Raw genomic sequence first — 18,055 nt, 5'->3', positions numbered from 1 at the left:
TAGCGATCCAGGAGCAGCATCTGATGTGGTGAACAACTCTAGAGCTATCCCAGCATGCCCCTGGCCACATAGTGGGGATGCATCCCAAATGACATCCTATACCATATAGCACTACTTTTGACCAGGGGCCTGTAGGGCTTTGGGAATAGGGTGCCATTTGGGACACAACCAGTCTCTCCCAGGATAGGTTACTTGTAGCCACCATGGTTGTAATCAATTCAAATGGCTGTGTGGGGCTATCTAATCACTAACCACGCTCCTGTGTTTTCTTTTTGATTCCTTCCCCTTGGTGTCTAAAACACAGTTTTGAGGACAGATTGGAAGGAGAAGAACTCAAGCTGAACAAAGCAGCACAGGGAACTGACTGGGATTAGTGGTAGCTACTTCAGGACAATTATAATCTGGTTTCTGCCCAGATTCCTTATATAACACTACTCATAATTGGACCTGTGTTGAAGAAGTGTGGAAACAACATTGCCTGTGTCCCAAATGATAACCTATTCCGTATATAGTTCCCTTAAAGGGCTTAGGTCAAAACGTTTAAATTTTAAATTTTATCTGTTATTTTACCAGGGAAATTGACTGAGAACACATTCTCATTTACAACAACGACAGGGGAGAGGAGGGGGATGAATGAGCCAATTGTAAACTGGGGATTATTAGGTGACCATGATGGTTTGAGGGCCAGATTGGGAATTTAGCCAGGACACCGGGGTTAACACCCCTACTCTTACGACAAGTGCCATGGGATCTTTAATGACCTCAGAGAGTCAGGACACCCATTTAACATCCCATCCGAAAGACAGCACCCTACACAGGGCAGTGTCCCCAATCACTGCCCGGGGGCATTGGGATATTTTTTAGACCAGAGGAAAGAGTGCCTCCTACTGGCCCTCCAACACCACTTCCAGCAGCACCTAGTCTCCCATCCAGGGACTGACCAGGACCAACCCTGCTTAGCTTCAGAAGCAAGCTGGCTACTTGAGCACTATATAGGGAATAGGGTGACATTCGGGGAACAACCAATGCTTGTGTTGTCTAATGGTATAGCTATAACATCAAATGTGAATTTTTGTTTTATTTCAAACTCAGATATTGACAAATTAAATGGGTGCTCTACCCGTCATCACCTTTTCTGACTCCTACAATCTACAATGAGCAAAATATAGTATATCCAGCAGAACATACAGTATGTAGAATATAAAAACCTTGAAGGTGGGCACTTTGAAAAAACTTAACTCAGTCTCTGTCTGATTACAGTAGACATGATCCATCTCAGTTTTCTCAGAGAATCCATTTCAGAGCAGAATCGTGAAATGGAGTAGCACTCTCCACCCGACCCAGGCTAGGCAAAGAAGATTGAGGTAGCAATGCAGCACCAGACATAATCTGAATAGGCCTTGTTTGTGTCCCAAATGCACCCTATCCCCTACATAGTGCAATATAATTTTTTTCCGGGGCCACTCATATGTAAAATGTATACATTTTCTACAACTTTTTTTTCAAAAAACAGATAAAGCAACACCTCACAACGCCTCTCCCCTATTTGACCTAGATAGTTTGTGTGTATGCATTGATATGTAGGCTGCCTTTTATTTATTTTTTATGTAGTTCTGTCGTTGAGCTGTTCTTGTCTATTGATGTTCTGTATTATGTCATGTTTCATGTTTTGTGTGGACCAGGAAGAGTGCTGCTTTCGCAACAGCTAATGGGGACCCTAATAAAATACCAAATACCAAATACTAGGAAATGTGATCAGACCCCTGTGGGCCATGGTCAAAAGTGGTGCACTACATAGGGAATAGGGTGACATTTGGGACACATCCCCTTCCCTCTCACAACAGCAGTTCAATTGGTGATAATAGGCTCCATTCAGGCCTAGTATTGAATTCGCTCTCTCTCTCTCTCTCTCTCGCGCTCTCTCTCCACATTGAGCTCATCGCTGCCATTTTGATTATTGGCCTAAATGTAACACAGTCATCGAGACATACTTACTGCTAAATCAGTAACAGAGATAGGAGAGAAACTCCATGGTATATTTAATAGAGACGTGGCAGAGAACGGTAATGCTCACGACTTGAGCCCAGGAAAGCCAGCCAGCCAGCCAGAGAAACTAAACGTGGGTCCTGAAAATGGAGGTTCGGTGGCAGCCGGTGCTGTTTCAACTGACACGTCCATCGTCATAAAGGTGCTTTATATTGCTGACTGCTGAGCACAGAAAATAAAGAGTTTGTCCAGTTTATTTGCTCTGTCATGTTCGCTGTTTACGTGTATGTTCGACACAAAATCTGTCAAAGTATGTCTTTATGCTCTCAGGAAAACAGACACTCTCACAAATATGCTTTGCTGTAGCAGCCCATGAGGAAACCACTCAAATCAATGTCATAGGACAACTCAAACGACAAATAATAAACTCAACAGAGTCTAACATCATAGCTGATTCCCAAAATGTATTGCAATATTTTGGTAATAGGGTGCCATTTAAGACACAGCCCATAGAAAGAAGGGTACTTACATCTGTGATTCCAGCCTCCAGAATGATCACCTTGGCCTCCTTCTCCACTGCATCCTTCTGGTGAACTGGGAACGGGAGAAACAGGAGCTTGTGTGAGACTAGACTGCTGTCAATTTTTTTATTTATTTCACCTTTATTTAACCAGGTAGGCCAGTTGAGAACAGGTTCTCATTTACAACTGCGACCTGGCCAAGATAAAGCATAGCAGTGCGACAAAAACAACAACACAGAGTTACACATTGGATAAACAAAAGTACAGTCAATAACACAATAGAAAAATCTATATACAGTGTGTGCAAATGGAGTAAGGAGGTAAGGCAATAAATAGGCCATGGTAGCGAATCAATTACAATTTAGTAAATTAACACTGGCGTGATAGATGTGCAGATGATGATGTGCAAGTAGAAATACTGGTGTGCAAAAGAGCAAAAAAGTAAATAAAAACAATATGGGGAAGAGGTAGGTAGTTGGGTGGGCTATTTACAGATTGGCTATGTACAGCTGCAGCGATCGGTAATCTGCTCAAATAGCTGATGCTTGAAGTTAGTGAGGGAGATATAAGTCTCCAACTTCAGCGATTTTTGCAATTCGTTCCAGTCATTGGCAGCAGAGAACTGGAAGGAAAGGCGGCCAATCACTCTTATAGTAGAATATGTGAAGCAGGTGGTTAGAGGAGCAGCTCCAAGGAGAGACAGTCTATGTCGAAATGGTGCCCTATGCCAATATAGTGCGCTACTGTTGACCAAGGGCAAAAGTAGGGCACTCAATAGGGAATAGAGGGTCATTTGGGACACACGACTGTCTACTAATCTATTTCTACGCAATTGGTTAATAACTAGCACTAGATTAAATAACGTGCTTAAGGCATCGAGTGTATTTCAAATAGGCCTGAGGGTATTTGATATAAAAGCAAAATCAAGGTTTATTTTCCTCTTGGTGATTGAACTAGCAATAACGTATGTATATTTTGTTACTGGTAAATTATATTTCCATCTCTTTTGCAACTGTTGAATATATTAAGGCGAATCATACCCGAAATAGATTTATAAAACTCACGTTGAAACCTTCCTTCCTTCTTTCCTTCCACTGCCTTAAGAGGAAATAATTGTGAGGTTTAATTGAAATTCATGGAGGACTAATATTAAAGGAAGAACAAAATGTTATGAAAAACTGTGCATAATTGGCATCACTTTGTTTTCCATGTGAAAGCACCTCCTTTGTTGACACATCCGGCAGATGAAGGATATGCAAATAACCTGGGGAGAGCCCTTCTAGGTCCCAAATGGCATCCTATTTCCTATTGTACACTACTTTTGACCGGGGCCCATAGAGCTCTGGTCAAAAGTAGTGCACTATGTAGGGAATTGGATGCCATTTGAGACAACACTCAACTCTATAACGTTCTCGAAATCCATCCAATAGCCTATCTAATGAGTGTTTTAATCTATCACAGTAATTCTTTGCTCTCGTCAATTTATGCAGAATCCAGTATAATTACGCTGGGCGGCTTCAGATGGGTGATTTGATTGAACTGAACTAAGCTCTGAACCTGAGGAGGGGAGCGTGACCACCATGTCTGCCATGGACCAGGCTGTCAAAAAGGATGTCTTAATAATGCTGTCAGAGCCAGACCACCTGGGCTACACACATACGTAATGACCACTGGGCCATTTCTACTGAACCACAGCCACTGGAGTCAGTCTACTCCATAGCCATTACACCACTGTCCAGTGGAGCGGACACTTGTGTGCAGCCAGTGGTAACGTACTGCCTTAGCAAGTGAGACATGCCCACAAAGACAATGACATAAAAACCCAGACAGTCAATTAACTACAACCATACATCGCAACATGATGAGCATAAAATAAACAATCAAACAAGTAAACAGACAAATGAACATGAAGACTCCCAGTGCTGTCCATGGGAGGGATCCAACAAGCACACAGCAACAAGTGGGACTTCTCTTCCTGGTGCTTGAATGTGATGTTAACAGTAAGGGTGAGATAATTACAGCCAGACAGTCTTTCATTAGACAATACATTTGGCATCGCAACACCACATTGTGGAGCGTTGCTTCCCCACATCCAGCCTCCTCTCCTCTCCTCTCCTCTCCTCTCCTCTCCTCTCCTCTCCTCTCCTCTCCTCTCCTCTCCTCTCCCCTCCCCTCCCCTCCTCTCCCCTCCTCTCCTCTCCTCTCCTCTCCTCTCCTCTCCTCTCCTCTCCTCTCCCCTCCCCTCCCCTCCCCTCCCCTCCCCTCCCCTCCACTTCCACAGACTCTTAATGAGCAGCTGCCTAACTAGAGCACGGCAACTCAACAGCCAGAATGAGCAAGTTCATTTGTACCACACTGAGTGAATCCCAAATCGCAACCTGCATGGATGGATCTTTGAAACTACTAACAAACTACAAAGCGGGCAATGGTAAATTGGCTATTTTGTTTACAGTTTGCATACCTGCAGGTTTCAAATGTCTGAGGTATGATGAGACATTTTGAATACAAATTGCAAAAGTAAACTAGATACAGGTTTTCATTGCATGTATTATATTATTTCCATATCCCCATCATTCCATTTTATATATACCCTTTTCAGTGTGCTCCATCTTTTGTTACACAGTATCACAGGCCAGATTGTTGTATAAGAAACAGTGGGCAGCGGAAGAAAGATCTCACTCTATGAGCGAGTAGCTGCCTTTTTTCCTTCGAGAATACATAGGAGTTTCATTTGTCACCCCGTGTCCTGAGTTCTGTTTCATGTTAACTCAATGTATCAGAGGCACCTTGAGGGGAACAAAACAGCCTGGATTAAAAAAACTCTCAATATTTAACCATTGACTGAAGGAAAAGGCCTGGTTCTATGAGGTCTATGAGTTCAGAGCCCAGAATGGGATGCTGTGTCGCACCGGGGACTGTTTCTGAGCACATTTGATGGGAATAACAACCCCATCACTTTGTGATACAGTACACAGATGTAATCACATTACCTGATCATGATAGCAGTGATCCCTGAAAAAAATCTAATATATTGCGGTGGGTTTTCTGCTCTCTGAAATATTTGACAGCGTGAGAAGGAAGGAGACTTAATATTTGTAATATTTTGTGTCTAAAGACCATGTCACCATCCCCAACATCCAGTTGTCAAAACCAATTCCAGAGTCATTTTTCAAATGCTTTTAATTACATATTGTATTCGGAGGTCTCACTTGCATTAATTTGATTTCTGATATCAACATTTCAGCCTTCAATCTCTTTCAAATGATGTTTTTCTCCAATCTCCAACACCCTAGCCTTATTGCCTCCAGTAATTTAAACTGCAATATGAAGCAATGAGCAATGGGAGACGACTTAGAGCATCACAAAGCCAATGCAATATGTAATCAAATTAAAAGCAGGGGGGAGAAATGGCATCCCAGGCCACCTGGGGCAAGGAGCCATTACCTCTCTGTGGAGGGGAGAGAGCAGTACTCCATCATACACTGCCTGCATCCCAAATAGGCACCATATTCCATTTATAGTGCCATAGGGCTTTGGTCAAAGGTAGTGCACTATGTAGGGAATAGGGTAACATTTGGGAAGCAGCCACTATCTGCCAGCTGAATAATGGTAAACAAGCTCCATCTCTATCGAAACATTTATCATCTCCACTGCTTGGAGAGTCTGGCTAAAACTGGGAATGGAAGGATATTCATGTAAAAATGTACACACTGTATGTTACTGTTACATGGTTCCACTTTGAGTAACGGTTGTAATACCAAATATCTAAGAATATATATATTTTTTGTGTAATGTGCTTGGTCTCAATATGAAAATGATACCGATTTTCATAACACAGCAGTTTTGTTGTTGTTCATATTTTATTTTATTATTAGATGTTGCAGTTCATATTTTATTTGGGAATTAGATGGTGACATGTTATGTAATGTTGTCACTCCACACTGGCAGTTATTTTTCTGTTGCATTCAGGTGTAGGTACTAAACTATAATGACAATGTACAGTATACAAACATCTGATTTTATGGGCCCTGGTTAAAAGTAGTGCACTATAGGGAATAGGGTGCCATTTGGGATGCAACCTATGACACAAACAACCCTCCTACAGAGGGTAAACAACAACAACACCCGCCAACAACAATTAATGACCCTGCATAAATGAATTGAGGTTACTGCACTAAGATGTAATACAGACTACGACATCGCAGCCTCGACTTTCAACAGCAATCAGCATCATATTACAATCTGTAATGGAAACTTTAATACAGTGCTGTTAACGCTGTTAACTCATTTTTAACCAAGAATAGAGTGATGGGTAATGAACTAAGTATTCGTGTGATGCATACATTTATGCATCACACTAATGCTATATAAGAACTAAGCCCAAAGATCTATGAATATCTATACATTCTCATGAAGGATCTCACAGACTAAAAGAAGATCTCTTTAAAAGTAAGAGAATGTCTAGTCTACACAGAGTCCATGTGGGCTCCCTGTCCTCATCTGAATTCTGCCCATCTGTCTCATCCATCTGTCACATCCTGGCCTTAGTTATCTTTGTTTTCTTTATTATTTTAGTTAGGTCAGGGTGTGACATGGGGAATGTTTGTGTTTTTGTCTCGTTTCGGGTGGTTATATGGAAAAGGGGGTGTTGGGTTTAGTGTATGGGTTTGTGTTGTGTGAATGTTTCTAGGTATGTCTATGGTTGAGTGAATGTTTCTAGGTATGTCTATGGTTGCCTGAGTGGTTCTCAATCAGAGACAGATGTCGTTCATTTGTCTCTGATTGGGAGCCATATTTTAGGCAGCCATAGGCATCATGTTTTTGTTGGGTCATTGTCTAGGTCTGTGTCTGTGTCTAGGTTGCATGTTTGCATTTTGTTCGGTTATAGCTTCACGGTCGTCTATTTGTTGTTTTGCTTCGTTCGTTCATCTCCTAAATAAAGAGAAGATGTATTTTTTACACGCTGCGCCTTGGTCCTCTCTCTCTCCCTTGGACAATCGTGACAGAATGACCCAACCATTCAGGACCAAGCAGCGTGAAAGGAGGGAACCAGAGCCAGTTGTGCGGATATTGGAGGTGAGCAGCGGGAATGATACAGAGACTGTTAAGGATTTATTGAGGAGTTTGGAGGAGAGTGAAATGAGGGAGCTGCTGTGTTGGTGCGTGAGGCACGACATCCACCCGACAGAGCGTGTGAGGGATGTGATGTAACCTGAGTCAGTTCTCCATGCTCGTCCTGAGTTGCGTGCTAACCGTCTGGGAATGACAGTTCCACGAACTAGGTCTCCTGTGTGCCTCCCTAGTCCTGCTCCTCCTGTAGCACCTTCCCGCTCCAGCCCGGTACCACCAATTCCGGCATCACACACCAGGCTTCCAGTGTGTCTCCAGAGCCCTGTTCTTCCTTCACGTACTCGCCCTATGGTGCGTGTCTCCAGCCCGGTACCACCAGTGCCGGCACCACGCACTAGGCCTAATGTGCGTCTCCAGAGCCCTGTACGCACTGTTGCTTCTCCCCGCACTCGCCCTGAGGTGCGTGCCCTCAGCCCGGTACCACCTGTGCCGGTACCACGCACTAGGCCTATAGTGCGCTTTGAGAGCCCAGTGTGTCCTGTTGCTGCTCCCCGCACTAGCCCTGAGATGCGTGTCCCCAGCCCGGTACCACCAGTTCCAGCACCACGCACTAGGTCTAAGGTGCGTCTCCAGGGTCCAGTATGCCCTGTTCCTTCTCCCCGCACTAGCCTTGAGATGCGTGTATCCAGCCCGGTACCACCAGTGCCGGCACCACGCACTAGGCCTAATGTGCTTATCCAGGGTCCAGTATGCCCTGTTTCATCTCCCCGCACTAGCCTTCAAGTGCGTGTCCCCAGCCCGGTACCTCCAGTTCCGGCACCACGCACCAGGCCTATAGTGCGTCTCAGCCGGCCAGAGTCTGCCAGTCTGCCCCGAGCCGTCAGAGCTGCCAGTCTGCCCCGAGCCGTCAGAGCTGCCAGTCTGCCCCGAGCCGTCAGAGCTGCCAGTCTGCCCCGAGCCGTCAGAGCTGCCAGTCTGCCCCGAGCCGTCAGAGCTGCCAGTCTGCCCCGAGCTGTCAGAGCTGCCAGTCTGCCCCGAGCCGTCAGAGCTGCCAGTCTGCACCGAGCCGTCAGAGCTGCCAGTCTGCCCCGAGCCGTCAGAGCTGCCAGTCTGCCCCGAGCCGTCAGAGCTGCCAGTCTGCCCCGAGCCGCCAGTCTGCCCCGAGCTGCCCGTCTGCCCCGAGCTGCCCGTCTGCCCCGAGCTGCCCGTCTGCCCCGAGCTGCCCGTCTGCCCCGAGCTGCCCGTCTGTCCCGAGCTGCCCGTCTGTCCCGAGCTGCCCGTCTGTCCCGAGCTGCCCGTCTGTCCCGAGCTGCCCGTCTGTCCCGAGCTGCCCGTCTGTCCCGAGCTGCCCGTCTGTCCCGAGCTGCCCGTCTGTCCCGAGCTGCCCGTCTGCCAAGCGCCGTCAGAGCGGCCCGTCTGCCAAGCGCCGTCAGAGCTGCCCGTCTGCCAAGCGCCGTCAGAGCTGCCCGTCTGCCAAGCGCCGTCAGAGCTGCCCGTCTGCCAAGCGCCGTCAGAGCTGCCCGTCTGCCAAGCGCCGTCAGAGCTGCCCGTCTGCCAAGCGCCGTCAGAGCTGCCCGTCTGCCAAGCGCCGTCAGAGCTGCCCGTCTGCCAAGCGCCGTCAGAGCTGCCCGTCTGCCAAGCGCCGTCAGAGCTGCCCGTCTGCCAAGCGCCGTCAGAGCTGCCCGTCTGCCAAGCGCCGTCAGAGCTGCCCGTCTGCCAAGCGCCGTCAGAGCTTCCCGTCTGCCAAGCGCCGTCAGAGCTTCCCGTCTGCCAAGCGCCGTCAGAGCTGCCCGTCTGCCCCGAGCCGTCAGAGCTGCCAGTCTGCCCCGAGCTGCCCGTCTGCCCCGAGCTGCCCGTCTGTCCCGAGCTGCCCGTCTGTCCCGAGCTGCCCGTCTGTCCCGAGCTGCCCGTCTGTCCCGAGCTGCCCGTCTGTCCCGAGCTGCCCGTCTGCCAAGCACCGTCAGAGCGGCCCGTCTGCCAAGCGCCGTCAGAGCGGCCCGTCTGCCAAGCGCCGTCAGAGCGGCCCGTCTGCCAAGCGCCGTCAGAGCTGCCCGTCTGCCAAGCGCCGTCAGAGCTGCCCGTCTGCCAAGCGCCGTCAGAGCTGCCCGTCTGCCAAGCGCCGTCAGAGCTGCCCGTCTGCCCCGAGCCGTCAGAGCTGCCAGTCTGCCCCGAGCTGCCCGTCTGCCCCGAGCTGCCCCGAGCTGCCCGTCTGTCCCGAGCTGCCCGTCTGTCCCGAGCTGCCCGTCTGTCCCGAGCTGCCCGTCTGCCAAGCACCGTCAGAGCGGCCCGTCTGCCAAGCGCCGTCAGAGCTGCCCGTCTGCCAAGCGCCGTCAGAGCTGCCCGTCTGCCAAGCGCCGTCAGAGCTGCCCGTCTGCCAAGCGCCGTCAGAGCTGCCCGTCTGCCAAGCGCCGTCAGAGCTGCCCGTCTGCCAAGCGCCGTCAGAGCTGCCCGTCTGCCCAGTGCCGTCTGAGTCGTCCGTCTGCCCAGTGCCGTCTGAGTCGTCCGTCTGCCCAGTGCCGTCTGAGTCGTCCGTCTGCCCAGTGCCGTCTGAGTCGTCCGTCTGCCCAGTGCCGTCTGAGTCGTCCGTCTGCCCAGTGCCGTCTGAGTCTTCCGTCTGCCCAGTGCCGTCTGAGTCATCCGTCTGCCCAGTGCCGTCTGAGTCATCCGTCTGCCCAGTGCCGTCTGAGTCATCCGTCTGCCCAACGGCGCCTGAACTGCCCGTCTGCCCTACGCCGTCTGAACTGTCTGTCTGCCATGAGCCTGCAAAGCCGCCCGTCTGCCATGAGCCTGCAAAGCCGCCCGTCTGCCATGAGCCTGCAAAGCCGCCCGTCTGCCATGAGCCTGCAAAGCCGCCCGTCTGCCATGAGCCTGCAAAGCCGCCCGTCTGCCATGAGCCTGCAAAGCCGCCCGTCTGCCATGAGCCTGCAAAGCCGCCCGTCTGCCATCAGCCAAACAGGAGCCGCTAGAGCCTTCCGCCAGACAGGAGCCGCCAGAGCCTTCCGCCAGACCGGATCCGCCAGAGCCTTCCGCCAGACCGGATCTGCCAGAGCCGCCAACCAGACAGGACCTGCCAGAGCCGCCAACCAGACAGGACCTGCCAGAGCCGCCAACCAGACAGGATCTGCCAGAACCGCCAGTGAGCCATGATCGTCCAGAACCGCCAGCGAGCCATGAGCGTCCAGAGCCGTCAGCCAGCCATGAGCGTCCAGAGCCGTCAGCCAGCCATGAGCGTCCAGAGCCGTCAGCCAGCCATGAGCGTCCAGAGCCGTCAGCCAGCCATGAGCGTCCAGAGCCGTCAGCCAGCCATGAGCGTCCAGAGCCGTCAGCCAGCCATGAGCGTCCAGAGCCGTCAGCCAGCCATGAGCGTCCAGAGCCGTCAGCCAGCCATGAGCGTCCAGAGCCGTCAGCCAGCCATGAGCGTCCAGAGCCGTCAGCCAGCCATAAGCGTCCAGAGCCGTTCGCCATCCAGAACTGCCCCTCAGTCCAGAGCTGTCTCTCTGTCCGGAGCTGCCCTTCAGTCCGGAGTTGCCCCTCTATCCTGAGCTACCTCTCTATCCTGAGCTACCTCTCTATCCTGAGCTACCTCTATATCCTGAGCTACCTCTCTGTCCTGAGCTACCTTGTCCCGGAGCTGTCCCTTAGCTTAGAGCTGCCATTTATCCAGAACTGCCCCTCAGTCCAGAGCTGTCTCTCTGTCCGGAGCTGCCCTTCAGTCCGGAGCTGCCCTTCTATCCTGAGTTGCCCCTCTATCCTGAGTTGCCCCTCTATCCTGAGCTACCTCTCTATCCTGAGCTACCTCTCTATCCTGAGCTATTCCTCTGTCCTGAGCTACCTATTTGTCCTGAGCTACCTTGTCCCGGGGCTGCCCCTTAGTCCGGTGCTGCCCCTTAGTCCGGTGCTGCCCCTTAGTCCGGTGCTGCCCCTTAGTCCGGTGCTGCCCCTTAGTCCGGTGCTGCCCCTTAGTCCGGTGCTGCCCTTTAGTCCGGTGCTGCCCCTTAATCCAGTGGGGTTAAGTTGGAGGGTGGTCATTTGGAGGAGGCTACGTAAGCGGGTAGTGACTATGGTGGGGTGGGGACCACGACCTGTGCCGGAGCCGCCGCCGTGGACGGACGGACGCCCACCCAGACCTCCCCTAGACTTTATGCTGGTGCGCCCGGAGTTCGCACCTTAAGGGGGGGGTTATGTCACACCCTGGCCTTAGTTATCTTTGTTTTCTTTATTATTTTAGTTAGGTCAGGGTGTGACATGGGGAATGTTTGTGTTTTTGTCTCGTTTCGGGTGGTTATATGGAAAAGGGGGTGTTGGGTTTAGTGTATGGGTTTGTGTTGTGTGAATGTTTCTAGGTATGTCTATGGTTGAGTGAATGTTTCTAGGTATGTCTATGGTTGCCTGAGTGGTTCTCAATCAGAGACAGATGTCGTTCATTTGTCTCTGATTGGGAGCCATATTTTAGGCAGCCATAGGCATCATGTTTTTGTTGGGTCATTGTCTAGGCCTGTGTCTGTGTCTAGGTTGCATGTTTGCATTTTGTTCGGTTATAGCTTCACGGTCGTCTATTTGTTGTTTTGCTTCGTTCGTTCATCTCCTAAATAAAGAGAAGATGTACTTTTTACACGCTGCGCCTTGGTCCTCTCTCTCTCCCTTGGACAATCGTGACACCATCATGGTTCATAGAATAGGGATGTCTCTATTTTCTTTGTGTGAGCGATGGACGGATGGTGGGCAGGTAGCCTAGCGGTTAGAGCGTTGGGCCAGTAACCGAAAGGTCGCTGATTCGAATACCCGAGCCGACAATTTGCTCCAGGAACTCTGCACTACTATGGCTGACCATGTAAAACAGGGTTCCCCAACTGGAGAATTTGGTCCTCAGGTGAATTTATTTGGCCCCGCAAGTTTTCTTAGCAAAACTTTTTTTGGGGGGAGGGGGACATAAAAGACTGTAAAAACACCAGCAAAACAGCTCCAAGTGATTTACATTTTGGAAATATGTTCCAAAGTATGCCCAAGCTGACTCATCAAATACGCTGCTGTTACTGTTTATTATCTATCTGTTGCCTAGTGACTTCATCCCTACCTATATGTACTGTACATACAGTATCTACCTCAATTACCTTGTACCCCTGCACATCGACTTGGTACTGGTACTATAGCCAAGTTATCATTACTCATTGTGTATTTATTCCTTGTGTTATTATTTTTCTATTATTTCTCTGCGTTGTTGGGAAGGGCCCGTAAGTAAGCATTTCACTGTTAGTCTACACCTGTTGTTTATGAAGCATGTGACAAATAACATTTGATTTGATCGTATACAAATGTAAGCAAGGTTTGAAATTATTATGTTTTAGTCAATCATTATATCTGTTTGGGCTTCTTGTGGTCAATTTGCAGACTACAAATTATTTGCAATTATGTTCAGGCCCCCTGACCATGCGCTCAAGAAAAAAATGTTCCGCAGCTGAATCTAGTTGATTATCCCTGCTGTAAAATAACACATTTTACTGCACCTATCCGGGGATGGAAGGAGAGAGACAGAGAGGGAGGGAGGAAGAGAGAGAAAGAGAGAAATAGAGATGGAGGGAGGGCTGAAGGGAGGGAGAGATGGGGCATAGAGGTTTGATAAGTGGAGGCAATGATAATTCACTGGCAGCAGAAAAGCAACAAAAAATGGGACATAAAGTATCAGCCAGTCCACAGCAGGGATCTGATCCACCAGGACAGACAGTATCAGCCCGTCCACAGCAGGGATCTGATCCACCAGGATAGACAGTATCAGCCAGTCCACAGCAGGGATCTGAACCAGCAGGGCAGACAGTATCAGCCCGTCCACAGCAGGGATCTGAACCACCAGGACAGACAGTATCAGTCCGTCCACAGCAGGGATCTGATCCACCAGGACAGACAGTATCAGCCCGTCCACGGCAGGGATCTGAGCCACCAGGACAGACAGTATCAGCCCGTCCACAGCAGGGATCTGAACCACCAGGGCAGACAGTATCAGCCCGTCCACAGCAGGGATCTGAACCACCAGGACAGACAGTATCAGTCCGTCCACAGCAGGGATCTGAACCACCAGGGCAGACAGTATCAGCCCGTCCACGGCAGGGATCTGAGCCACCAGGACAGACAGTATCAGCCCGTCCACGGCAGGGATCTGAACCACCAGGGCAGACAGTATCAGCCCGTCCACGGCAGGGATCTGAGCCACCAGGACAGACAGTATCAGCCCGTCCACGGCAGGGATCTGAACCACCAGGGCAGACAGTATCAGCCCGTCCACGGCAGGGATCTGAGCCACCAGGACAGACAGTATCAGCCCGTCCACGGCAGGGATCTGAACCACCAGGGCAGACAGTATCAGCCCGTCCACAGCAGGGATCTGATCCACCAGGACAGACAGTATCAGCCAGTCCACAGCAGGGATCTGAACCAGCAGGGCAGACAGTATCAGCCCGTCCACAGCAGGGATCTGAACCACCAGGACAGACAGTATCAGTCCGTCCACAGCAGGGATCTGATCCACCAGGACAGACAGTATCAGCCCGTCCACGGCAGGGATCTGAGCCACCAGGACAGACAGTATCAGCCCGTCCACAGCAGGGATCTGAACCACCAGGGCAGACAGTATCAGCCCGTCCACAGCAGGGATCTGAACCACCAGGACAGACAGTATCAGTCCGTCCACAGCAGGGATCTGAACCACCAGGGCAGACAGTATCAGCCCGTCCACGGCAGGGATCTGAGCCACCAGGACAGACAGTATCAGCCCGTCCACGGCAGGGATCTGAACCACCAGGGCAGACAGTATCAGCCCGTCCACGGCAGGGATCTGAGCCACCAGGACAGACAGTATCAGCCCGTCCACGGCAGGGATCTGAACCACCAGGGCAGACAGTATCAGCCCGTCCACAGCAGGGATCTGAACCACCAGGGCAGACAGTATCAGCCCGTCCACGGCAGGGATCTGAGCCACCAGGACAGACAGTATCAGCCCGTCCACGGCAGGGATCTGAACCACCAGGGCAGACAGTATCAGCCCGTCCACAGCAGGGATCTGAACCACCAGGACAGACAGTATCAGTCCGTCCACAGCAGGGATCTGAACCACCAGGGCAGACAGTATCAGCCCGTCCACGGCAGGGATCTGAGCCACCAGGACAGACAGTATCAGCCCGTCCACAGCAGGGATCTGAACCAGCAGGACAGACAGTATCAGCCCGTCCACAGCAGGGATCTGATCCACCAGGACAGACAGTATCAGTCCGTCCACAGCAGGGATCTGAACCACCAGGGCAGACAGTATCAGCCCGTCCACAGCAGGGATCTGAACCACCAGGGCAGACAGTATCAGCCCGTCCACAGCAGGGATCTGAACCACCAGGGCAGACAGTATCAGCCCGTCCACAGCAGGGATCTGAACCACCAGGGCAGACAGTATCAGCCCGTCCACAGCAGGGATCTGAACCACCAGGACAGACAGTATCAGTCCGTCCACAGCAGGGATCTGATCCACCAGGACAGACAGTATCAGTCCGTCCACAGCAGGGATCTGAACCACCAGGGCAGACAGTATCAGTCCGTCCACAGCAGGGATCTGAACCACCAGGGCAGACAGTATCAGCCCGTCCACAGCAGGGATCTGAACCACCAGGACAGACAGTATCAGCCCGTCCACGGCAGGGATCTGATCCACCAGGACAGACAGTATCAGCCCGTCCACAGCAGGGATCTGAACCACCAGGACAGACAGTATCAGCCCGTCCACGGCAGGGATCTGAACCACCAGGGCAGACAGTATCAGCCCGTCCACGGCAGGGATCTGAACCACCAGGGCAGACAGTATCAGCCCGTCCACAGCAGGGATCTGAACCACCAGGACAGACAGTATCAGCCCGTCCACGACAGGGATCTGATCCACCAGGACAGACAGTATCAGCCCGTCCACGGCAGGGATCTGAACCACCAGGGCAGACAGTATCAGCCCGTCCACAGCAGGGATCTGAACCACCAGGGCAGACAGTATCAGTCCGTCCACAGCAGGGATCTGATCCACCAGGACAGACAGTATCAGTCCGTCCACAGCAGGGATCTGATCCACCAGGACAGACAGTATCAGCCCGTCCACGACAGGGATCTGATCCACCAGGACAGACAGTATCAGCCCGTCCACAGCAGGGATCTGAACCAGCAGGGCAGACAGTATCAGTCCGTCCACAGCAGGGATCTGATCCACCAGGACAGACAGTATCAGCCCGTCCACAGCAGGGATCTGAACCACCAGGGCAGACAGTATCAGCCCGTCCACAGCAGGGATCTGAACCAGCAGGACAGACAGTATCAGCCCGTCCACAGCAGGGATCTGAACCACCAGGGCAGACAGTATCAGCCCGTCCACAGCAGGGATCTGAACCACCAGGGGGTGCTCACATTGAGAAACATAAAGACACTGCATCTTCAACTTCAAAAATGAATTCTACCTTTTCTGTGTTCTGCAAGGTACTCTCATTTAAAACATTACTGTAAATCCCTTCTTTTTTTTAGCATAAAAGGTCAAATATAACATAATACTGGTAGTACCAGCAACATAAACCATGCCTATAAGAGGGCAGTGACAGAGAGAGTAGTCTGGCCTGTTACCCAGTTCCAGTACACGAGCATCTGCAGACTTTAGACCACAGGGACTCCTGGTAAAGCAACGTTCTGGATCTCGACTGGCACCCTATTCACTACTTAGTGCACTACCTTTTGACCAGAGTCCTATGGGCCCTTGTCAAAAGTAGTGCACTATATAAGGAATAGGGTGTCATTTGGGATGTAAACAAAGCGTTTGGTCTTATCAGGAGTGTTTGTCCTAGACACCCGACTGTCAGGAACCATTAACACACCACTTCCCACATAACCAGATAGATACTGGGAGGAGGAGGAAGATAGGATGCATCCCAAATGGCACCATATTCCCTATATAGTGCACTACTTTTGACCAGGGCCCAAAGGGAATAGGGTGCCATTTGTGATGCCACCATAGCCTGGGACACAGTACAGTACAGTATCTTTCCAACTGAGTAGTGGAAAAAATTAGAGACCACTTATTGTTCATGACAGGAAAATTCACACGGACTGGCAACACTTAACGCCTCGCTCGCTCTCCTCCCTCTCTCTTTCTTTCTCCTCCCGCACGCTCTCTCTCTCTCCTCCCTCTCTCTTTCTCTCTCCTCCCGCACTCTCTCTCTCTCTCTCGTTCTCTCTCATCCCTCTCTCTTTCTCTCTCCTCCCGCACTCTCTCTCTCTCGTTCTCTCTCCTCCCTCTCTCTTTCTCTCTCCTCCCGCACTCTCTCGCTCTCTCTCGTTCTCTCTCCTCCCTCTCAGCACGTCCGAGGGGTGACTTTTACGTCTGACTCATCTCTCTTCTCTCCAGCCGATTGAGTGAGTGAGGACCGACCGACCGGCTGGCAGCAGCCGCCAGCCAGCTCCAGCTCGCTCAAATATGATTGCTGCATGATCACTCAAGCATTTTAAAGACTCTCTGCCAGCCCCATGCATGTCAATAGTTTAATAAAAGGCTAGATAGATGGTTCATTCGTAGTGTAAGAAACCTTGTGGTGTGTGGATTGCATATTTTTTTCAGTAAAATTTAGAGGTTATACACAGTTGTAAGCAGCAAAATGGACAAAACATTACACAAGGTTATCTGGTGCTTTCAAATATGTTGTAGCTTATCCTTTTGTGTGTGTGTGTGTGGGTGTTGGCGTGTGTGTGTGCATGCTACGTGCGTGTGTGTGCACACGTGTGTGTGTGTGCCGGTGTACGTGGGCGTGCACGTGTGTCTGAAACAGAGAGGAGACTGAAAGCCTTCTAGCACAGTTCCATGGTCAAGGCCATCTCACTGGGGAGCCTTGCAGTGCAGTCAGAGCCTTTCCACTTGAAGGAAAAGTCTCCTGTTACTGCTGCAGGGAGGACAAGGGCTGACATACTGGGAAAACCTTGAACTTTCAATTGTTTCCAAGCACTGGAAGCTCCATACCCAATGAAGGCTATTTTTTAGATTGTGCTGGGTTTTTCAGACAGCGTATATCAGCTGATGTTTATTACAAACAATCCCTTCTGTATGACAGTCTTTAACATGTCGATGACCTTTTGTGTCAAATAATCAATATGTGACTGAATGTGTGGGTAGGATGGGGTAAGCTGTAAAATGCTTTTGCACACGATTGAAAGTAGAATACTTGATAATAAGAAAATAAACACTGAAGGAATTCATTCAACTTGCATAATGCTCAAGGCTCTGACAATGGTGTTAGACATGCTTGGCATGTCCAGTCCAACCAGATTATTTCACTGGTATTTTCGCACAGTCATCCATTGTCCTGAGGAGGTGTGTGCACTGCCTGCAGTAAAGACCTTTACTAATAACATAGTAATAATAGCCTAGCACCCTGGGACAGCTGTACACTCAGTTGCGTGGACACCAGGAGACCATGACA

General features: G+C 50.5%; 1 protein-coding gene across 1 annotated transcript in view; it reads right to left on the bottom strand.

Annotated features, from left to right (window-relative positions):
- Positions 1 to 18,055, bottom strand: part of LOC139559970 (receptor-type tyrosine-protein phosphatase N2-like) — a 189,022-nt gene that overhangs the window by 59,984 nt on the left and 110,983 nt on the right. The window contains exon 14 of the mRNA XM_071376469.1: positions 2,516 to 2,580. Coding sequence (XP_071232570.1) covers positions 2,516 to 2,580 — 65 coding nt within the window. The remainder of the gene's footprint in view (positions 1 to 2,515; positions 2,581 to 18,055) is intronic.

The sequence above is a fragment of the Salvelinus alpinus genome, chromosome 30 (assembly GCF_045679555.1).
Source record: "Salvelinus alpinus chromosome 30, SLU_Salpinus.1, whole genome shotgun sequence".
NCBI classification, from domain to species: domain Eukaryota; kingdom Metazoa; phylum Chordata; class Actinopteri; order Salmoniformes; family Salmonidae; genus Salvelinus; species Salvelinus alpinus.
This window is presented reverse-complemented; position numbering and strand designations above follow the sequence as displayed.